Source organism: Macrotis lagotis, chromosome X, assembly GCF_037893015.1.
Source record: "Macrotis lagotis isolate mMagLag1 chromosome X, bilby.v1.9.chrom.fasta, whole genome shotgun sequence".
Classification (NCBI taxonomy): domain Eukaryota; kingdom Metazoa; phylum Chordata; class Mammalia; order Peramelemorphia; family Peramelidae; genus Macrotis; species Macrotis lagotis.
This window is the reverse complement of record NC_133666.1, coordinates 642,789,589-642,810,768: the sequence shown is the minus strand read 5'-3', so window position 1 is coordinate 642,810,768 and position 21,180 is coordinate 642,789,589. Positions and strand designations below refer to the sequence as shown.

Below are 21,180 nucleotides of genomic sequence, written 5' to 3'. Positions count from 1 at the left end.
TCAGTGTGTAATTCTCACACACACAAAACATCTATACATATATATGCACATGTATGCATTGTGTATATGTATTATATTCCACAACTACATTGCAACTTATATTAAATACCTAGGTTGGAGTCACACAGGCACTATGTCTCAAAGATGGAATTTGAACCCAAGTATCTGAGACTGATTATCTGCTTCTCAGATTCACTTAGTAAAAGAGCTAAAATTTATGCTATGTGAATAAAAGGAGATTAAAGAAAAATGACTCAGAGAACTGTGGTCCAGAGAGGGTAATAAATGTCTATCCAATACCATATAGCTATTTAATATAAGTAAAAATGAGAACTCCAGCTCCAATAAATCACCAGATATAATTTAAAGATGGTTGTAATTGTACTCCCTTTATCACCTGTGTGAACAGGGCAACTCAACTAATTTCTCTGAGACTGCTTTCTCATTTATGAAATGGGGATAATATCATTTGCACAATTCTATTTCATGGAACTATTGTGAGAAAAGTGCCAAGATAAAATATCAGAGAGCTGTGATTTTATCAGACTGGTCACCAGCTCTACAGATAAAGACCACTCCCAGGGCAGCTAGTTGGTGCTAGAGTGGTTAGAGCGCTGGCCCTGAAGTTAGGAGGACCCGAGTTCAAGTCTTCCCTCAGACACTTAATAATTACCTAGCTGTGTGACCATGGGCTAGTCACTTAACCCCCCACTGCCTTGCAAAAACTAAAAAGACCACTCCTTTTTACCTTAGTAAAAATGGTCTTCATGAGATACTGTGGCTAAAAAAAAAAAAAAAAAAAAAAAAGATTATTTTGTGGCCAAAATCATGGTGATCATCATAGGCTCACAGGATTAGAACTAGAAAAGACCTTAGAAGTCAAATAATACAATCTCTTCTATTTTTGCAAATAAGGAAACTGAAGCATACAGGTTTAATGGTTTAACCAAGGTCACAGAGCTAATAGATAACAGTCTGCATTACCAAAGTCAGTCAACTCCATATAAAGTTGATTATCAGATTTGTGCTTGAAGCTTTTCCAGCAAGCTGCCACAAGTTTATGTGGCCCTGATATCTCCATTAAGAGCTCAACAGCTTCTCCATGAGATGAGGCCCTAGAGATACTGATTGAGGGAAGATGTCAAAACATTAAAAAATTACAGAAAAAAATGATGAGCTATGTTTGCCCAGTGGGAAAGCTCTGAGGGCCACGGCTACAAAACCTCATACCCTGACTTCCAAAGACATGAGGAAAAAGAAAAATTTTTAATTTATCTTAATGATGACCCTGGAAGGTACATGCTATTATTCCTTTTTTTTTTTTTTTTACAAATGAGGAAACTGAAGTAGACAGAAGCTTCATGACAAGCCTAGGGTACCAGAGCTCGTAAGTCTCTGAGGCTAGATATGAACCAGAATCTTTGCTAATAAAACCCCAAATGGTGTCATGAAGAATCAGGAAGAATCTGACACAACTGATTATCTTCTAGTTCTCCATTCACTGTGGTGCCACCCAGTTGCCTCTAGATAACATTTTGTTTCCACTCATCCCCAATCACACAAAACCTAAAAAGATGGGGCAAGTTTTTATGAGTCTCTAACTTGGTAAACATGGCATGGAAAAGTCTTTAGTAGGAGGTAGGAAATCTGGTTCCAGCTTCAGTTATGGAAAGAACCATCTACATGCTCTTTGGTAACTTATTCCTTCTCTCAGGGTCAGTTTCCTCATCTGTAAATGGTTGTTAGCCCCCAGGAAGAACATGATAAAACAGAGGATCTTACTTTCATCAAATACACAGAGAGCAAAGAGACTTCTGCCATGACATATAGAATGCATTATGTTGGTAATTTGGCTATTGCTAACAAGTCACTTGTGTCCACATGTGCCAAACCTTGAGGCTGGTCTCCTAAGATAAGGTTTGAAAGACTAAAGGCAAGTTTATTTCCAAGTTATCAGAGAGAATAGTACTATTGCTTGGTAGGGAAAATAATAAAGGACAGTGTCAAAGAAAACTGGGAGGATAGTGATGAAGTGATGCAGAATGAAGTAAGCAAAACCTAGAGAACAATTTATACAAAATAACACAATTGCAAAGACAAACAACTTTTAACAGATTGGAGAACACAATATGATACCAGGTGACTGGTAATGAACCTTGCTACCCACCTCCTGACAGAGAAGTGATGGATTCTAGATGTAAAATGAGACATAACACTAATGTGCATGGACAATGTGGCAATTTGTTTTGACTATCTATACATTTTTGTTGCAAGAGTTTTCTTTTTCTCCTTTTAGTGGGAAGAAAAAAAAGATGAGGGAGAGAAAACTGCTTACTAAATTAAAAATAAAATGAAAAATTTTTTGAATTTCACTATGAATTGAAAATTAAAAAAATTAAGTATTTTTTAAAGAAAGCAAAAAGAAATGATGTGAAAGAGAAGGAAAGAAAAAGGAGCACAATTCTTTGAAGTTATGCAATACAATAGCTATAAGACTAAATGGATCTAAACTCATGGAGGAGTCACTTTGTGTATTATTTTTGAAGGAATATGATGTAGCTACACCATATAGCTGAACCTAGAAAAGTAAATACTGCTTGCATGAAGATGTCAACAATCACAGTAGGCTACTCCCTGCAAAAGAGCTGTGTATGGAGCTAATAAAAAGAAGATATGCTGTCTGCTCAGGTCATTATCTCAGAGATTTCCAAGGCTTATCAAACCTGATGACTACTAAACACCTCTGGTGATCAATGTATGGATAAATATATCCTCAGAAACTATCGAGATTTTGTTTTATATTTTGGGCACAAAATAGAAGACCCTCAGAATAAAGTCATTGTTTTTAATGCTGTTATCAACGAAAAAGAAGGGCTTCAGAAGTGAATGGCAGATTTGAGGTTAAGAAGACAGTAATTGAGAATGCGATTTGGATTTCTGGTCCAGGATTTAAAAATATAAGAATGACAGATCAAGGAGAGAGTTCAACTAACAAAAAATGATATAAAACAAAAACCAAATAACCAATATCTACCTGAAGACTTCCAAATTTTATCAAGAGGGTTTTAAACTAAAAAGAGTGATAAAACTGCTCACATAAATCAGCAAGATCAAAGGATAATAGGTATCACCCATTAAAGAGACTATAGGTATAAAGGACCAGAAGTGAAGCAGCAACAGAACACCGTCTTCAGCTGTGTACATACACAAAGAACACAAACAATAAATAATATATACTGGAGAAGTCAAAGCAAGGAACTGCATTTGATCTTAAAGGTCTCATTCAAAGAAACAAACCAATTAACAATAAATAATATATACTGGAGAAGTCAAAGCAAGGAACTGCATTTGATCTTAAAGGTCTCATTCAAAGAAACAAACCAATACCATGGCCTCAGTCAGATGGCTCAAAAACAATGCATTAAGGATGGACAAAAAGTAAAGTGAAGTAGGATCTCACTGTAAGGAGCCAAAGCTGACAGTAAATATCACTGAAGCCTGGTGCAGCCCAGGACTGGAATCTGCCTCAGGAAGGTCATACCTCATTCAAAAACCACAGGTTGAGCAAAGATGTGCAAGCAAAGGGGGCGGCTAGGTGGCATAGTGGATAAAGCATCGGCCCTGGAGTCAGGAGTACCTGGGTTCAAATCTGGTCTCAGACACTGAATAATTACCTAGCTGCCTTGGGCAGCTAGGTGGGCCTTGGGCAAGCCACTTAACCCTATTTGCCTTGCAAAAATCTAAAAAAAAAAAAAAATGTGTGAGCAAGATCTGTGATTTCATTAGTGAGCAGTTTTCTGATAGGGAATCTCTCCATTATCAATGCATCAAGCAGACTGGCAATTTGTCTAAGGATCAGGGAGACTCGCACACTATAACTTCAGAAATTCAGGAAAAAAAGGAGGAAACATCACGGCAGGGAAAAGGATATTCTAAAGTCACTGCAGTATGCTCCTAATCTTCTGGCCAGGAAAAAGTTCATAGGTGCAGCTAATCATGGAGGGAATCTGTCAGATATCTGTTCTATCACAAAAGCAGAACAGCAGATCATTTTGGGGCTTCTCTGCTTCTGAAAAACCCTATCCAGGCATGTGGCTGCAGGGTTCCTGCACTCCCCACTCTCCTTTACCCCACAACTCCATGTTGCCTTGTCACCTCTCCTCCAAACTGTTGGAATAGCAGACTCTACCCTTCTCGTGGGCATGTCCCATGTGACAATACCCATAAAGAACAGGTCTCACCATATTACTGTTCCACTTAACAACTCCCTAATGATGTCTGTCCTTCATTCTTGAAGAAGACCACAACATCAGGGAGGTGATGCCATGACAAGCCCATGAATTGAATTTGAGTGAGGGGCCAGCCTCACTTTCTTCTCTAGAACCATCTGGGTCCAGTGGCCAGATGTGAAATCAGGATGACTAGATATGGCCCTAGATATGAGGCATTCAGGTTAAGTGACTTGCTCAAGGTTACACAGCTGATGAGTGTCTAAAGCTGGATTCAAACTCCTGTCCTCCTGCTTCCAAGGTCAGTATTCTTTCCACCTCTCCTCAGTTCAGTCCATTAACATTTCCACCTATACTAGGCCCTTAGTGTGTCTCTCCATCCCTTGAATGACTTTATGCTCATTTTTACATTCTCCTGGAAGAAAGAGAACAGATCTCAAAGCCAGGAGTCCTCTCCTACAAACTTGCTCTAGGCCAAAGCTCTTGGACTACAAGTTATGGAGAAAGTGCTGACCTCAATAAGCAGAAGGAGCTTCCTCACAAAAGACTTCCCTGAGCCAGGGAACTCACGGTTCAGATCTAGTCTGTGGTCCTACACCCATGTGGACATATTGTTCCTCCAACAGTATCTAATTTCTTTCAGGTCAGGGCTTCTATCATTTCTGTGTCTGGAGCTCCAGTGCTAGCAGGACCTGGCAAATGGTAGATGTTTAGTGAAAGCTTGACTGTCTGAGTCAGTTATTGACTGAGATTTGAGAGAAGGAAAAGATTTCTTAATAACTAGATTCATAGAATAAACTGGTTCAGATTTCAAGCAAAGATCAATTGTTGGTGTATCCAACCTGGGGCCCCCAGGCCACACAGAGCCCTCGAAGTCCATTCATGTAGCATTATTACATTTTATTACTATACTCCCTGGTAATATGGGTTACATTATTGTCAGAAATAAATATTAAATTCTATATGCAGCCCCTGACAAGTTTTTGTTGGGCAATGCAATGCCGAAGAGTTTAAAAAGTTGGACACCTATGATTGTTAGATGGAATTCTTTTATGGGATGGACTAGAATAGATTTCCACTGAAGTTCTGTCTTCTATCAATGTAACCATCTACAAAGAAAGTGACCTTGATCAAAAGGCAGAGGTGTTTCTTCTCCAAGAACTCCATCTTCTAAACTTGCTACCCATGAACAAAGAACTTGTTGGGAAGTAGGAAGGAAGGAAGGAGAGACTGAAATTATTTTGCAGTGAGATTACACCTGGAATGCTGTATTTAACTAAGCATCACATACTAAGAAAGACATTGATAAGATGGAAAATTTGTAAAGAAGACACGAAAGGGAAATGTCTAGCCTAGGCATGTGAGGGAGGGTGTATGCACATGCAAAGGACAGCATGAGAGTGGTCTTCAAATAGCTAAAAGGCTGATACTTGAAAGAGTGATTTAAGATTTGGGCCCAAGGAGCGGCTAGATGGCGCAGTGGATAGAGCACCAGCCCTGGAGTCAGGAGCACCTGAGTTCAAATCCAGCCTCAGACACTTAATAATGACCTAGCTGTATGGCCTTGGGCAAGCCACTTAATGCCATTTGCCTTGCAAAAACCTAAAAAAGAAAAAAAAAAAGATTTGGGCCCAAAAGGAAATAACTAGGACCAAAAGGAGATCTTTATGTAAGGAGTTTCACCCTAGGGTTGGATAACCACTTGCAGGCATTTTTGTAGATGGGATCCTTCCCTAATCCCTCTTAATTATAATGTCTTCTCTCTATTTCTCCTGTCCATAGCTTGCTTGGGCAATATTTGATTTCATGTTAGCTTTTAGATTATAAATTCCTTGAAGGCTGAAATTATTTTTTCCCTCTTTTGTAACCCCTGTGCACAATGCTTGAATATAGTGGCCACTTAATAAATATTTAATGATTGATTGGTTGGTTGATTGATCTTCTTTGAGGGAGGAATTAGTCTAGATGTATCTTCCAGTTCTGAAAACATTAGGCTTTAATCAAGTACTACGTTATCATAAGCACAGAAGACCCAAACTAATTACAAAAACAATTAAAAGTTTACCACACAGTACACTCTACAGAAGATGAAAACAAGAGCAAGAAACTGAAGATGAACACCAAGAATAAAAAAGAAAGATAGGAAAAGAAAAAGAAAAAAGGTTGATGAGAAGGCAGACAATTTATTTCCAATGTTTCTCCTGCTTTCAACTCAAAGTGAAATAATCTTTGGATTGAGAAAGCCAGACCAAAATGGTTAAGAGAAAGCTGAACTCCAAGATCAGTGAGATGAACTCAAATCCCCAGGATCATCTGAGTAACACCCATGCATTAGAAAGAAAGAGCAGTATGACAGCTGAATCCCTATTAATTATCTGTGAAAAATCAGAGAGAGGAAGAAGGACTGAAAGACTAGAGATGGGCAAATATTGCCCCCGAAGGGAAGAGAAAAGAGTTTCCAAAGTAAAAGCTTAACAAAGATGGCTTTTGAAATTCAACAATTACTAATGTAATTATTTGGAGCCTTTTAGAAAGAGAAGTAGGAAAACAGTGATCAACAAGAAACAGCCTAACTTCATCAAGCACAAGTCCTGCCAGACTAAATTTATTCTGGGAAAAAAATTTCCATATTTGTTCCCCACTAGAATATGAGCTCCTCAAGAGTAGGGGCTTTGTTGCTTTTTTTATTTTATATCCCTAGCACTTGGAACATAGTAAGTACTAAATTAACAATTTATTTATTCATTTAATTCCAAAAGAACATTTCACAAAGACTCTCATGCTATTCTACCAGACAAAACAGAAATGAGAACTAGACAGGAATATAATCAAGCGAATATGTAATTAGGTGTGCATGATCATTAGATCCCAAAGGAGTTATTCTTGTCAAGTTTGGAGTTAGGCTTATACTGCAGTGGTCCAGAAATCTGTCTCAGCTCTGGGAAATTTTTATCAGTGACCTGACTGATGGCACAGGTGGCATGCTTATCAAATTTTCAAATGACACTGCACAAAGCTAAAAGGGAACATTAACATATTGGATGACAGATGCGATTCAAAGAGGTCTTGACAGTCTAGGTTAATAGGCCAAATCTGGTGATATTAAATTTAAAAGGAATAAATATAAAGGCTTACATTTAGGATCAAAAAATTAACTGTACAAGTATAAGGTCTGGGAAATGTGACTCAATGACAATTCTTATTAAAAAAGTGGATTGTAAACTCAATAGGAATCAAAAATTCTAAAACAAAAGGCAGTGCTTAGGAAAAAGAACCCCACTGTAATCTGCCCTGATAAGGCAATGTTTTAGCTCATAATTCAGGTCTGGAAACATTTTAGGAAGAATACTAACAAAATAGAATGAATCTGGGATGGTGAAAAGAAAAAAAGTTATAAGAGAAGTAGTTGAAGAACCTGGGGATGAGGGACAGCTAGGTGGTACAGAGTGCCAGTCCCTGGAATCAGGAGGACCTGAGTTCAAACCCAGCCTCAAACACTTAATAATTACCTAACTAGGGACGGCTAGGTGGCATAGTGGATAAAGCATTGGCCCTGGAGTCAGCAGTACCTGGGTTCAAATCCGGTCTCAGACACTTAATAATTACCTAGCTGTGTGGCCTTGGGCAAGCCACTTAACCCCGTTTGCCTTGCAAAAACCTAAAAAAATAATAATAATAATTACCTAACCGTGTGACCTTGGGCAAGTCACTTAATCCCACTGCCTTGTAAAAACAGACACTGGGGATGTTTAGCTGAAGAAATATTAAGGAGATATTTGGAAGGCTATCATGTGGGAAAGGTTTTGCTTTGCTCTGTTTGTCCATGAGAGAATTATGAGCAATGGAGGCAAATTTTAGTTCCACATAAAGAAAAAAAGCTTCTTAACAAATAAAGTTTGGGGCGGCTAGGTGGCACAGTGGATAGAGCACCGGCCCTGGAGTCAGGAGGACCTGAATTCAAATCCGACCTCAGACACTTAATAATTATATAGCTGTGTTGGCCTTGGGCAAGCCACTTAACCCCATTTGCCTTGCAAAACCTTAATAGATAGATAGATAGATAGATAGATAGATAGATAGATAGATAGATAGATAGATAAATGAAAGAATGAATAAACAAATAAATAAATGAACGAACAAACAAATAAAGCTTAAGAAGCAATAAGTTTCCCATTGCTAAGAGATTAGATGACTCCTGGCAGGTATGCTACAGAAAGCAGTAAAAGCAGAGGGTAGACTGGACAGATGCATTCTGAGGTCCTTTTCAACCCCTTAGATGCTATAATTTTGAGCAGGTCTGGCTAGATCTAATAAAGTCTCTGCTATAATCCATGATCTGAAACCCCTTCTAGATTTGACATTCTGTATTCTGAGTTCACTTTCAGATTTAACATTTATAATGCTTTCTCCAGAGGCATCTGGTGGCAGAGTGGATTGAGTTGGACCTGGAATCAGAAGACCTGAGTCCAAATCCTGCCCCAGACACTGACTATGTGCTCCTGGGCAAGTTACTTAACCACAGTCAGTCTCAGTTTCCTTTTCTGTAAAATGGAGATAAGAGGATTCTTGTAAGGATCCGAGTAAAGTACTTTGCACAATCCATGATCCAACAGGCCCTTCAAGCTCATTCCTTTCTTCCTTGTCACATTCAATGCCACTGCTAACATAGGAAGGAAAGAAAGGGTACTTTTGTGTACTTTAAGATCAGGCTACAGGAGGAATAGAAACCTATGTTCAGAAGCTGCAAAAGGCAATTTCTTACAAGTCCCTCCTTAGTGTCATGGCTCTATCTTCTAAAAAACTTGAAAGCTAAAAAATGAAAAAACTGTTTACAGTGATTCTGAAATTAGGTCTTAAATATATGAGGGCAGTAACTCCAAGTATTTATAGTTTTCTCTGAAGGCAAGGTTTTATTTTCTGTCACAATTTAAAATCAAAGTCCAATTTCAGGAACATTCAGAATACTAAAATGCATTTTCACAGCATGGGGCTGAATTTAATTCCTTTGATTCCTACCTTTTCCTAGCAAACAATAATACCATGCAATCACAGAGTTCTTTCTTCTTTGAAAAGTACTTCCTCATATATGAGGTTAGGTTTGAGAGAAAGCATGGTGTAATGGAGGAAAAAAAAATGGAACTGGTGCAAAGAAATTTGGTTTTAAATCTCAGCTTGGATACTTAATGGCTGTGTGAAAGATCGTAACTGATAAGTGCTAAGTCTTACCTTCTTCATCTATAAAACAGTAATAATAGTATCTGCACTTTTTACCTCATAGAGCTGCTGTAAAGAAAGTTCTCTGTAAACTTTATATAGCTCCAAAACTAAGAATTATCATTATCATTAGTGATTAAGACCCTGGACATACACTGGGGGTCAAACCAAGGTCATTTCTGACTCACTGTTCCCTCATCTGTAAGTTGGAAATCTTGTTTGTAATGGTGGCCTCTTAGTGTTCTTGTAAAGCCATAGATCTGCAAACAATTATAAAAATGTGAATCATACAGTATTTAAAAGCACTAAAATTAATTACTGATGTTCTAAATGTGAGATCCTTATCCAATGATAAACAAATTGATATGTTACTAGAAAATAGGAGTCACACCCCCAGTCACTTATTTAGTCTACCACCTGCCACGGCCCTCTGCACATGCCCAGAAACCATGCTCCAGAAGATTTAACCCACTCAGTTTTGGAACACCTACACTGGGGCCTAACTATTCTGATTAATAAGTATAAATTCAAAAAGTCCAATATAACTAGCTAGGCCCAGTCATATTTTTAGATTCCATCCAAACGAATTTTTTTACCATTTTCCCACTTCTGCCTATTCATAAATAAATCAATTCTATTGTTGGTATCAATCAACTCATGTGAATCCCCAGACCATCCCTGTGATTTCCTAAACCATGACCAGGACTCACCTATTGTGCTGTCTCAGCCAATTAGAATGGAAGCTCCTTGAAGGCAAGGGCTTTCTTTGTCTTGATGTACCCAGCACATAACAGTGTAGGGCACAAAGTACTTAATAAATGCTTCCTCATTCAGTCACTCACTTCACTCCTGGCATTCTCATCACAACACAAACAAATTGTACCTACACTGAAGAATGGCTCACTTGAGCCATTAAAGAAAGGAATTTACAGAGCTGCTTTTTACTGTGAGACCAAGGACGACAAGAAACATCACTTTATGGGAGATATTTGATATCTTGATTTGCCTTATTAAAGTAGAAACATAAGCAAAAAGTTCACGAAGGTATCTACCCCAAAAGGGCTGATGTGCTGAGGGGGAAAAAAAAAGAGGAAAAAAATTCAATGATGAACAACAGCCTTCAAAGCTATTTCACATATACTTTAATAATACTCAATAATTTTAATGTGAAGGAAGGACAGTGAAAAGATTTTATTAGAAACCATGCTGTTATGACTAGATGTCATAAATATTTTAACTACCAGAATCTGAGAAAATGAAACTGACTATATAGAAAAGAAGAGATAATGAGAGATAGTGTAGATAAAATAGATAAATAAAATCAAAAAGATTTTTTAATAAACCAATGCAGCTAAGATTAGAAGAAAAACATTTAACTGAAAAAATATTTGTAGCAAGTTTCTCTGATAATGTTTCATTTCTAAGATCTATATATAACTGACTCAAATTTATAGAAATAAAAGCCATTCCCCAATAGATAAATGATCAAAGGACACAAACAGGCAGTTCTCAAGGGAAGAAATTCAAATTATCTGTAGCTATAAGGAAAAAAATGCTCCATATCACTAATAATCAGGGATGTGAAAATTAAAGCAACCCTAAAGTTCTACCTCACACTTAGCAGATTGGCAAATCTTATAAAAAATGAAAATGACGAATGCTAAAGGAGCTACCAAAAAAATAGGCACAATAATGTACTGCTAACAGAACTATGAACTGGTATTTCCATTTTGGAAAACAAAATGTCATTAAACTGTGTATTTCCTCTTGACTCAGTGATACCACTATTAGGTCTAAATTTCAAAGAAATAAAGGATGAAAAGGATCTATACATACAAAAATATTTATGAGAGCTCTTTGTTATGGTAGCAAAGATTTGGAAAATGAGAAAGTGTCTCAGTAATTAGGGAATGTCTGAATAAATTACAGTATATGACTGTAATGGAATACTCTTACCCTATAAGAACTGACAAAAGGAACAGTTTCAGAAAAATCTTGGATATGAACTAATGTAGATGAGGTAAGTAAAACTAGGAAAATAATGAATACTCTAAAAACATAAAAATGAAAAACTTTGAAAAACTGAAGAATTCTAATCAATAAAATGACCAACTACAATTTCACAAAACCTATGCAATAATATGCTATCTACTCCTTGATGAACTGAGGGTGCAGAATGAGGCATATATGTTTTTGAATATGTTCTACGTGAACTTCTGTTTTGCCTGATTACAGAGAGAGAGAACATTCAAAATTAAAATGACTTTAAAAAAATTAAGAGAGGGCAGCTAGGTGACGCAGTGGAAAGAGCACCAGCCCTGGAGTCAGAAGGACCTGAGTTCAAATCAGACCTCAGACACTTAATAATTACCAAGATGTGTGACCTTGGACAAGTCACTTAACCCCATTGCCTTAAATAAAAATTCAAATAAAATTAATGACATGGGGAAAACCACATTTAGACTCTTTAACACCTTAAGATTCAATGTGTTTCCATAAGAAAAGAAGAAATGACATTTAAGAAGGTAAAATCTTCAAGAATGGCTAAAAAAAAATGCACAAAAGAACTCATTAATTAGAAGGCCACACTGTTTTTAAAGCATGCAGGAACTAATAATAATAACCAAGATATTTCTTAAAGGGAAGAATCTTCCCAAAATGAAAAAACAAAAAAAAAATGAATCTTACATATTACCCCAAAAAAAGACAAATAAGAAAATAGAAGCAAATAATAATTTGTAATTTATGAAAATAACCTTAATGTGCATCAAAGTTATCCTTGGCAAAACTTTGATAAAGGAACAGATAGGCTTTTAAAGACAATTTTCTATGATGATCTCATCTTCAGCCATACAATTAATTGCAATTAATTACCGTATTTGCTGATAAGAAGGTACAGTAGGGCAAAAAGTAAACTTACAGGCTCTGCACCAACATAAAATTTCTTGATGGCCATCGAGTCAATTTTGTTCATCAATAATACTCTGATTATCACCAATATGCAATATTTTAGGATACTTACCACTATTCTGGTGGATTTACTGGGCAAAGTGCAAATCAAAAAGAGTTTCCCTATAAATTATGAGGCCTCAGGATGCTATTTGTAGATGACATATGGTGATGGCCATCAAGTCCCAGCATACCATAGTGCCTGCTCAGAGGTCCACTTACTGCCATTCAAAAGAAAGAGGTCTAGTGATTTATATAGGAAAGATCAAGTGGATCAAGATTCCTGTTTCCAAAATTATATAACACACAGTTGGATAGGCAGTAGGTAAGTGCATTATAAATCTATCTTGGGCAGCACAGCAAATGGATAACAAAGCTGAATTAGAGAATAGGCTCTCTAACTGCATTTAGGAAACCACAATGTTCTCAATCATTCCAAGATACTGCTCCCTAATACAGAAATCCATCTTTCTAACACCAATATTCCCCCAGTGATATCACCTAGCCTCAAAGTAGCAGGGAACACAAAAAGACATACAGAGTCAATATGTGTAGGCTTACTATTCCCAGCAATTACTTAAGTATGAGTGGCATAAAAGATATCATTAAAAAAAAATGTATACTCAAATAAGAAGATTGGCAGATCATGTATCAACATAAGGGGCAAAAGACAAATAGCCAGTATCAAACTGGGTCTGCAGAACATGCCATCATTCCTCTGTGGAAGACACAGACCACAAGTCACAAAATGAGGGGGTGTGGGTGGGTGGAGTACCCTGCAATGCTAAACTTATGGATCCATGAAAATATGTAGAGCAATGTTATTCTCAAATCCTAATTTCTCATAAGATAAACACAGCTATGATTTCTTTTCAAAAGCACAAACTCTGCACTCTGGGTCTGTCATTTGTAAACATTAAAAACTCTTCCTAATTCCAGACAAACTTCCAAATTTCTTTTTAAAATAGAGAAGTAGATTTCTGAAGAAATGATAGCAAAATTTCACCAGTTATCTTTGACCTAGAATAAAACCACTCATTCGTCCCTCATCCCTATTTTTTAATTTTTTTCTGAGTCCATCAATTTTTCTTAATTTAAATACTTTATTTGCTTTTCCAACTACATTCAACGGTAGTTTTCACCAATTATTTTTCTGCAAGGTTTTGAGTTTTACCTTTTGTTTGTCTGGCCCTTCCCTCTCTCCTTCCCCCCAACAGAAAGCAATCTGATATGAGCTATACATGTATAAACCATGCTAAACATAGATCCATATTAATCATGTGAAAGAAGAATGAAATTCAAGTGGAAGAAAAACATTAGAGAGAAAAAGAACATAATAGATGACAATTTTACACACACACACACACACACACACACACACACACACACACACGCTCTAGATATGGATGATATTTTCAACCCTAAATCATCCCTATTTCCTTAACTCTAATCTTTGTAATTTGCCCTGCAATTATCCTCTTAACGAAACAGAGATCATCTAACTCAAGCCCCTCTTTTTACAAATGGAGAAACTAAGGCTGAGAAAGAAGGCCACAGAGTAATAGCTTTTAAATATAAGGCTTATAAATAACTTGATATAAGTTATGCCTCCCTTGATCTTCATATCAACCCTGTGAGGTGGCAAGTACCATCCCCATGAGACAAAGGAGGAAACTAAAGTCTGGAATTAATATGCTGAACCCCTGGGATGGAGGGGAGCATGGGCCAGGCAAAGAGAGTAGGTCAGAGCTCTTACACTGGTCAGTAAGGGGAATGGACCCAAGAGTGAATTCTGAACCTCCAGCCTGAGTAAGAAAAGGAGAATCAGTCTTTAAAAAGAAGAATCTAAGGGAGCTAGGTGGCGTAGTGGATAAAGCACCGGCCCTGGAGTCAGGAGTACCTGGGTTCAAATCCAGTCTCAGACACTTAATAATTACCTAGCTGTGTGGCCTTGGGCAAGCCACTTAACCCAGTTTGCCTTACAAAAAAAAAAAAACCTAAAAAAAAAAAAACAAAGAAGAATCTAGGACTTAAATCAATGCACATCTCCTTCCACTAATTCCCTTCACGTCCAATAAATGGTCTCTCTAAAATGCTATGGATAAAACAATTCATTTCCTGAGGGTGAGCAGAGATCATCACCAGGTCCCAATGTGTTGGGCAGTACCAAGGAGCTGGCCTCCAAGATATTGTCAAGATCTTACAAGTTGCCTTACATCCACGAAGGGACATTTTATTAGAGCTCTGCCTAGAATACGCCTGAAAACTTATTTAGACTTCCTTGAAGCTCTCACAGGGGAAGTTACAAAATAAAATCATATACTGACAGCTTGTTGGCACAGTCCTTTCTATTCAAAATAAAAACACATTTCTGAACAATCAACCCATGATGTGAGGGCCAGTATTTAGTTTCTCAAAACTGACTGTTTTGGATTTCCTGTGCGGGTGTTTCCATCTATTTTAGTTTAAACTAAAATTGATTAGCAGAGGGCAGATAGCAAAATGTGTTCTAAATTGCAATCAAAGCAAATCACTTATGCTGGAAACCAAGTGTTCTGTTCTCCTTCTAAATCGAGGCACATAATTTGGAGAAGCTTCAGTCACTCATACCATCTCAACCTACCTGACTGGTCAACGGGGCCTGAATGCTTAACTTGCCATTCTTGGGGATTTCTATCCTGTAGCCCAGAGGAAGAAAAGCGTTGAATCCAACAATGAGGTCAGGGTGTTCATGAAAGAGCTGAGACACTCGTCTGATGACACCAGGAGTATCAATGCTGGAACAAGAAGAAGTCCAGTGGGCAGGAACATTAAGTGATGAACTCTCCACAACAACCCAGCTGCCTGTGAGGTACCCCCAAGCTCCTGGTGTGCTGCACTCACTGACACAAGAGGTGCCAAAGCCCCACCAACTATTGGGAGAGGCTAGCAGCGCCTCCATGACACACTGGGGGCACCATGCCTAGAGCCCTCTTGTCACTCTCTAAGAGCCAATTCCATATCTATGGGGAGCTACAGTGCCCCAAAGCCCTCCAGGCCCTCAAACCCAGGCAAGCCTCAATGCTGGGTTCCCCAGGAAGCCTGTTCAGGATCAAACACAAGAGGACAAGACAAAGACGGTCCTGTATGCTGGAAGAGCAAAGCAAAGCCACATCATCAACCAGGAGAGGGATGCTGCATGCAGAGCAGGCAAATGGTGGGGGCCCTCCAAATGACTGTTCCCCTTCCCAACAGGCTGGGAGCTGAGAGGGCTGGGCTCCAGATACTCTGCACTAGCCCCCCACAGGGTGGCCCAGGCCCCAGCTCTATCACATTCATATGAAAAGGCTCAGGCATCCTGATTCTAGGTCACTCACAGCCAGTCAGAATGCAGTTATTAAGCAGCTATTATGCCACTCTGCTGAATGACAGAAACACCAAGAAAAAAAAAAAGCGGGGTCCTGCTCTCAGGGAGCTCCCAGTCTAATGAGAAGAAAACATGCAAATAAACAATTCTGTACAAACAAAACACAAATCAGGTAAACTGGAGGTAACCCTCAGAAGGAAGGCTCCAGAGTTAAAGGGGACCTAAAAGGAAGGGGGTGAGGTGAGACTTGAAGCCAGAAAGTAGAGATAAAAGGGAGGGGCAGGCAGGGAAAAGGCTCAGTATGGAGGGGGAGGGTCTTGTGGGAAGAGCAGCCCAGGGGCCCAGTCCCTGATCACAGAAGGCCTGGAGAGAGTAGCCAAGACTGGAAAGGCAGGGGCAGGGAGGTCTGATATTTTTGAGACCCCCCCCCCAAAGGCTCCTTGTTCTGAATCCCCCTCCCTTGGGGCCCAGCACCTCAGGCTCTCCCAGAGTCCATAAACACCCCCAGAAGCACACAAGCCCGCCGTATCCTTCAGCACCCTCCAGGCCGTGTTTTCAAGTCCCATCTGGCAGCAGAAAAAGCACTGCATGGACCTGGAGACAGAAGACCTGGTTCAAATCCCGGCTCCAACACTTAGTAGCTATGTGACTTTGGACAAGTCATATCTTCAGTCTTTCAAAGCCAATTTCCTTCTCTGTTAATTGAGGCTAATCATGCTGATACCAGTTACACTTCATGGAAATAATAAGAGAAAAGCAAAATTTAGGTCTTAAAGGACTACAGAAACAAGTTGTCATTATATCATCACTCAGTGAGAAGCTTGTAGATACCGGTTGTTTTGTTGTTTTGTCTTGTGGCCCAGGTGCCCACCACAATGCTTAACTAGTAGTAAGAGCTTAAATTGCTGCTAATTCGAACTAAATTAGTTTTAGAGCCGTTCAGAGTATCTTCCCCCTCAGCTAATTTATACCAGACCAAGCTTCATGTTACTTGGTTTCCGGAAAGGGCATGAATATCAACTGCCCAAAGGTTCTATTCATAATCCCAGAGTTTTCTGAAAACAAAACTCTCCTCCTTTGGTCAGTCATCCCTTGTCAAGATGCAGGGGAAGGACTCACTTTTTGCATTTATATTCCCAGCACCTAGTACAGTGCTTGGCTTATATGAAACATTTAATATTTTCTCATTCATACATCTTTCCCAGAATCCATGGGGATCCTAAAGTAGTCTTTGTTCTGAAATCTTCTCCCTAACCCCTGCCCCAAACTAATTCAGTTGAAGGTGGGAGTCCAGGCTAAAAAATACAAATAGGCTCATCAACATTTTCTAAAGACAGAAGGTGAACTAGAAGAGGTTCTGGAAGCCACCCAAGTCCAACCTCCTCTTTTTTACCACAAAGTTCAGTTTATCACCTCTGCCCTAAACTAAATGACCCACACTCCTGCCAGCCTCTGGCCTTCCCTCACACTGACCCACAGCCCACAAAATGTATTCCTAAAGTACAGGTCTGACCAGTTCACCAATTCAAACTCCAGTGGTTCCCTATTACTTCAAGGATCAAATGTAAGCTCCAGGAGTCCATTTAAACCTTCTCCCAACCTAGGCACTGCCTATCTTTTCATCTCTCTAACAAAGCATTATCACCTAGGGACTCTTTGCTATTCCTCACATATAAGCAGCTAAGGAGTGCAGCAGGAAAGAGTGCTTAACTCAAAGAAAATTAGGGTCAAATCTAGCTCAATCATTTATGAGTTGTGAGACCCTAGCAAGTCAACCCTTTCTGCCTCAAGGTTTCTCATCTGTAAAATAGGAATAAGAGCGTCTACTTCAAAGGGTCATGAGGGGCAAGTGAGATAACTTTAAGGTTATTAGCAGTGGCTGTCCTCCATGGCTAGAAGGGTTTCCCTCTTCACCTCCTCCTCTTAGAATTCTTGGCTTCCTCCAAGATCAGTTCAAGCCACCCCCTTCTTCAGAAGGTCTCCTGCTCTAAGGGTTACCTAGTGTTTACTTTGCAAGTATCTTGAAAAAGCGAATATATATATATATATATATACACACACACACACATATATATGTACATATATATATGTTTATATACACATTGCCTTTCCCATTAGAATGGAAGCTCCTTGAAAGCAAGGGCTGGTTTTTCTTTCCTTTTTTTTAGTTCCAGCTCGTAACAGGAAAGCTGAGGTCAAGTCCCAAATAACATTCACACAGCACTTTTTAGAGAGTGAGGCTGGGGCTGGGAGACTGCGGTGACTGCGCAGGGCCCAGGCTTGAGCTGAACTCAGGTCTTCTGACCCCCAAGTCCGGGGCCACCCACGCCCCCCGCGTGATCCTGGGCTACGGACTGAAGCGGGGCCCCATTCCCTACTCTTGAGCACGCGGGGCCGGCTCGGGGCCCTTCCAGCCCCCCTCTGCTCTCCGCCACCACCATTACCTCTGGCTCTTGAACTCCTTCATGATCTCCAGGAAGCCGTTGTAGGTGGCAGGGTCACTCCCAAATCGGATCTTCACCTGATCCAGGTAGGAGAGGGCATCCTCTACCTGCAGATACACAGCGGGGCTGGGGAGGTGCGAAGGCATCTTGGCCTCGGGAGCCGAGCCGGGGAGGGAAGGAGGGAGGTGGAGGGCAAGGGCCACCCAAAGGTGGGGAGGGCTAGACGGGGGGCGGCCACCGAGCTCCGCGGGGTGACACGACCCGGGCCGGGCCGTGGAGGCGGGCGAGGGGCCGGGGGCGCGGCAGGCCCCTGCGCCCGGGCGGGAGAGGAGGAGGAGGAGGAAGGGGCAACGCTGGAAAAGGGGGTGCGGCGGGCTGGGCGGGCCACGAGGGGAGGAGAAACGGGGGCTGCGCGGGGAGGGGCCGAGCCGGGGGCTCCGGGGCCGCGGGGGGAGGGGAGGCGGCGGTTGCCAGGGATGGCGCGCGCGGGGGCAGGCCGGGGAGGAGGGGGCAGGGCGCGCGCTCACGTGCACGGGCAGCTTCTCCTGCGCGTGGGGGCCCGCGCGGCCCCAACGGGCGCCGCTCATCCCTCGGCCCCCGGCCCCGAGCCCGGCCCCGCCGCCGCCGCCGCTCGCCATATTGGAACTAGGCGCAGGAGCCACCCCGCCCCGGGCACGTCAGCGCGCGACCGTGACGTCAGCGCGCCGGGCCCGCCCCGGGGCGGAGCCCAGCGGCGGAATGCGGACGGGTGGGCGTGAGGCGCGAGGCCCGCTTCGGGCCTCTCCGCCCGCGCGCCTCGTCCTTCCTGGCCATTGGCTCCCGGGTCCCCCGAAGCTCGTAGCACGTGACGGGCCAGGCCCATTAGGACGAGGACTTGACCGCCCCTCCCCCGCCCCCCCCACTGTCCCTGCCTTCCAGTCGGGTCCGGGCCCAGAGGCTCCGCCCCCGCCTCCAAGGCTCCGCCCCCGCCCCAGGGCTCCGCCCCCCGCACGCCTGGGCTGCTGACTGCACCCCTGCTGGGCAGGGCCTCGACCCATTGAGGCTCCTTAGGAGCAGGCTCCTGATGATAGAGGGGAGCAAATGGGAGCAGCCGCCCCCTGGGACCCCCAAGAGGCGCCTAGGACTCCCCACTCTCGCCTAACTCAGCGCCTAGAGAGCTGGGCCTGCACTCACAAAGACCCGAGTTCAAATTCGACCTACAATGTCCTCACCAGTAAAACGGGGGTGATTACAGCATCTACCTCTCAGGATCTTTGTCAAGATAAAATGATCATAATGTTTGTCCCTCGTTTTCAAAGAAGACCATAACATGACAAGCACATGAATTGGATGTGAGTGAGGGGATCCTGCGCCTCACTTTCTCCTCCAGAGCCATCTGGGCCCAATGGCCAGATATGGATCAGGGCAACCAGGCATTTGACTCTTACTGTGTGACCTTGGGCAAGTCACTTAACACACTTGCCTTCCCATCCATCCAAGAATGAATGAGGTAAGATATACAAGTGCTAGTTGAGCATTTTCTAGCTGGGCATAGCGGATAAAAAGCTATCTTCCATTCAGGTGAACCACGATTCAAGTCAGGCCCCTGATGCATACTGGCTGCCGCAAGTCACTCATGACCTCTCTTTACCAATGCTAGCCAACTTTTCCCCTACCCTTGTAATACGTGGACCCACGAGAAGTCTAGGAACCCCCTTCCCAGAATAATATTTTTAAACAATTGAATAAAATGCTAAATTTTAGTTAGAAACTAATAAAAATAGAGATGTAATTTTTCTCCATCCAAATTCATGGAATGAACTTATGAACTCCCTGAAATTATCCTAAGTATATGTGAGGAACCCCTGCTCTAAGACCATTAAGTTGCAGAGCAGCTGTCCATCTACCTTGGTAGAGTTAATTGTTTCTTAGCAGTTTCCTATACCAGTAAAATTTCATAATTTTAAAATTTCAAAATTTTTAAGCTGGATCAACACACAACTAGAAGCTGGAGATATAAAAAGAGAAGCAAATCAAGTACTTTCCTCAAGGAGTTTACATTCTTCTTGAAGGAAAAGCAGGTTCACAGATGAATGTTCAGTCACATCCAAATCTTCATAACCCCTTTTGGAGTTTTCTGGGCAAAGATACTGGAGTGGTTTGGGGTTTCCTTACCCAGTTCATTTTACAAATGTGGAAACTGAGGCAAATAGGGATAGATGATTTGCCCAGGGTCATACAGCAACTAAATGTTTGAATCTGGATTTGAACTAAAATCTTCCTGACTCCAGGCCCCACTCTTTATACACTACCAATACCTAGCTGCCCCAGTTTATACACACACACACACACACACACACACACACACACACACACACATATATGTGTGTGTGTAATATGTACCTGCTGCATCACTCTGCAAGTCATGAAGATTCAATGCTTTCCCCTTTAATTTTCATTAAGTGTCAAAAATAAAAAACAAGTTGGAGTAGAAAGTATTGTTGTAAAGGACTGAGTGAGAGCAAAGCACTAGTGGAATTCTTCAAAATGAATGATACTCAGATTTCGCAGCTATGTGGAAAAATGGAGTGATGGAAGCTTGGGGGCCAAGGATAATACCAATTTTATAAAAATCCATTTATTCATAAGATTGTTCCATTACTGTCATCCAGCAGCAAAACATGGTATACAGTTTTTTAAAATAATTTTTGGGGAAGCAACTAGATGGTACAGTGAACAGAACACCTGAAGTCAGGAGGACCCAAGTTCAAATCCAGCCTCAGACACTTAATAAATTACCTAGCTTTGTGACCTTGGGCAAGTCACTTAACCCCTTGTAAAAACCTAAAATAAAAATAAAGATTTTTTTTTAAATATTCGCTGCTCCAAAGGACAATGAAGAATTTGTGGTGGGTCTTAGTACACAGTACCACATTATCACCCATGACTTGAGTATAAAAACTGAAATAAAAAGATGTCACCAAAAAGAAAAAAGGATGATACTCTGTGTGTATGTCTC

The 21,180-nt window shown here is 41.1% G+C and overlaps 1 protein-coding gene and 1 long non-coding RNA gene across 6 annotated transcripts in view; one reads left to right on the top strand and one right to left on the bottom strand.

Annotated features, from left to right (window-relative positions):
- SIN3B (SIN3 transcription regulator family member B) overlaps positions 1 to 18,826 on the bottom strand; it is a 70,993-nt gene extending 52,167 nt beyond the window's left edge. For 2 of the 5 annotated variants that reach the window (XM_074204416.1, XM_074204421.1), the window contains exons 1-5: positions 18,710 to 18,826; positions 18,183 to 18,289; positions 16,213 to 16,332; positions 15,016 to 15,169; positions 749 to 781 (exon numbers count right to left, since the gene is read on the bottom strand). In XM_074204416.1, coding sequence (XP_074060517.1) covers positions 749 to 781; positions 15,016 to 15,169; positions 16,213 to 16,332; positions 18,183 to 18,289; positions 18,710 to 18,820 — 525 coding nt within the window. In that variant the 5' untranslated portion in view covers positions 18,821 to 18,826. The other 3 variants (XM_074204417.1, XM_074204420.1, XM_074204419.1) reach the window with 2 other exon arrangements.
- The window catches only part of LOC141500885 (uncharacterized), a 43,406-nt gene continuing 40,262 nt past the window's right edge, over positions 18,037 to 21,180 (top strand). The window contains exon 1 of the long non-coding RNA XR_012472069.1: positions 18,037 to 18,268. This is a non-coding gene — a long non-coding RNA (uncharacterized LOC141500885). The remainder of the gene's footprint in view (positions 18,269 to 21,180) is intronic.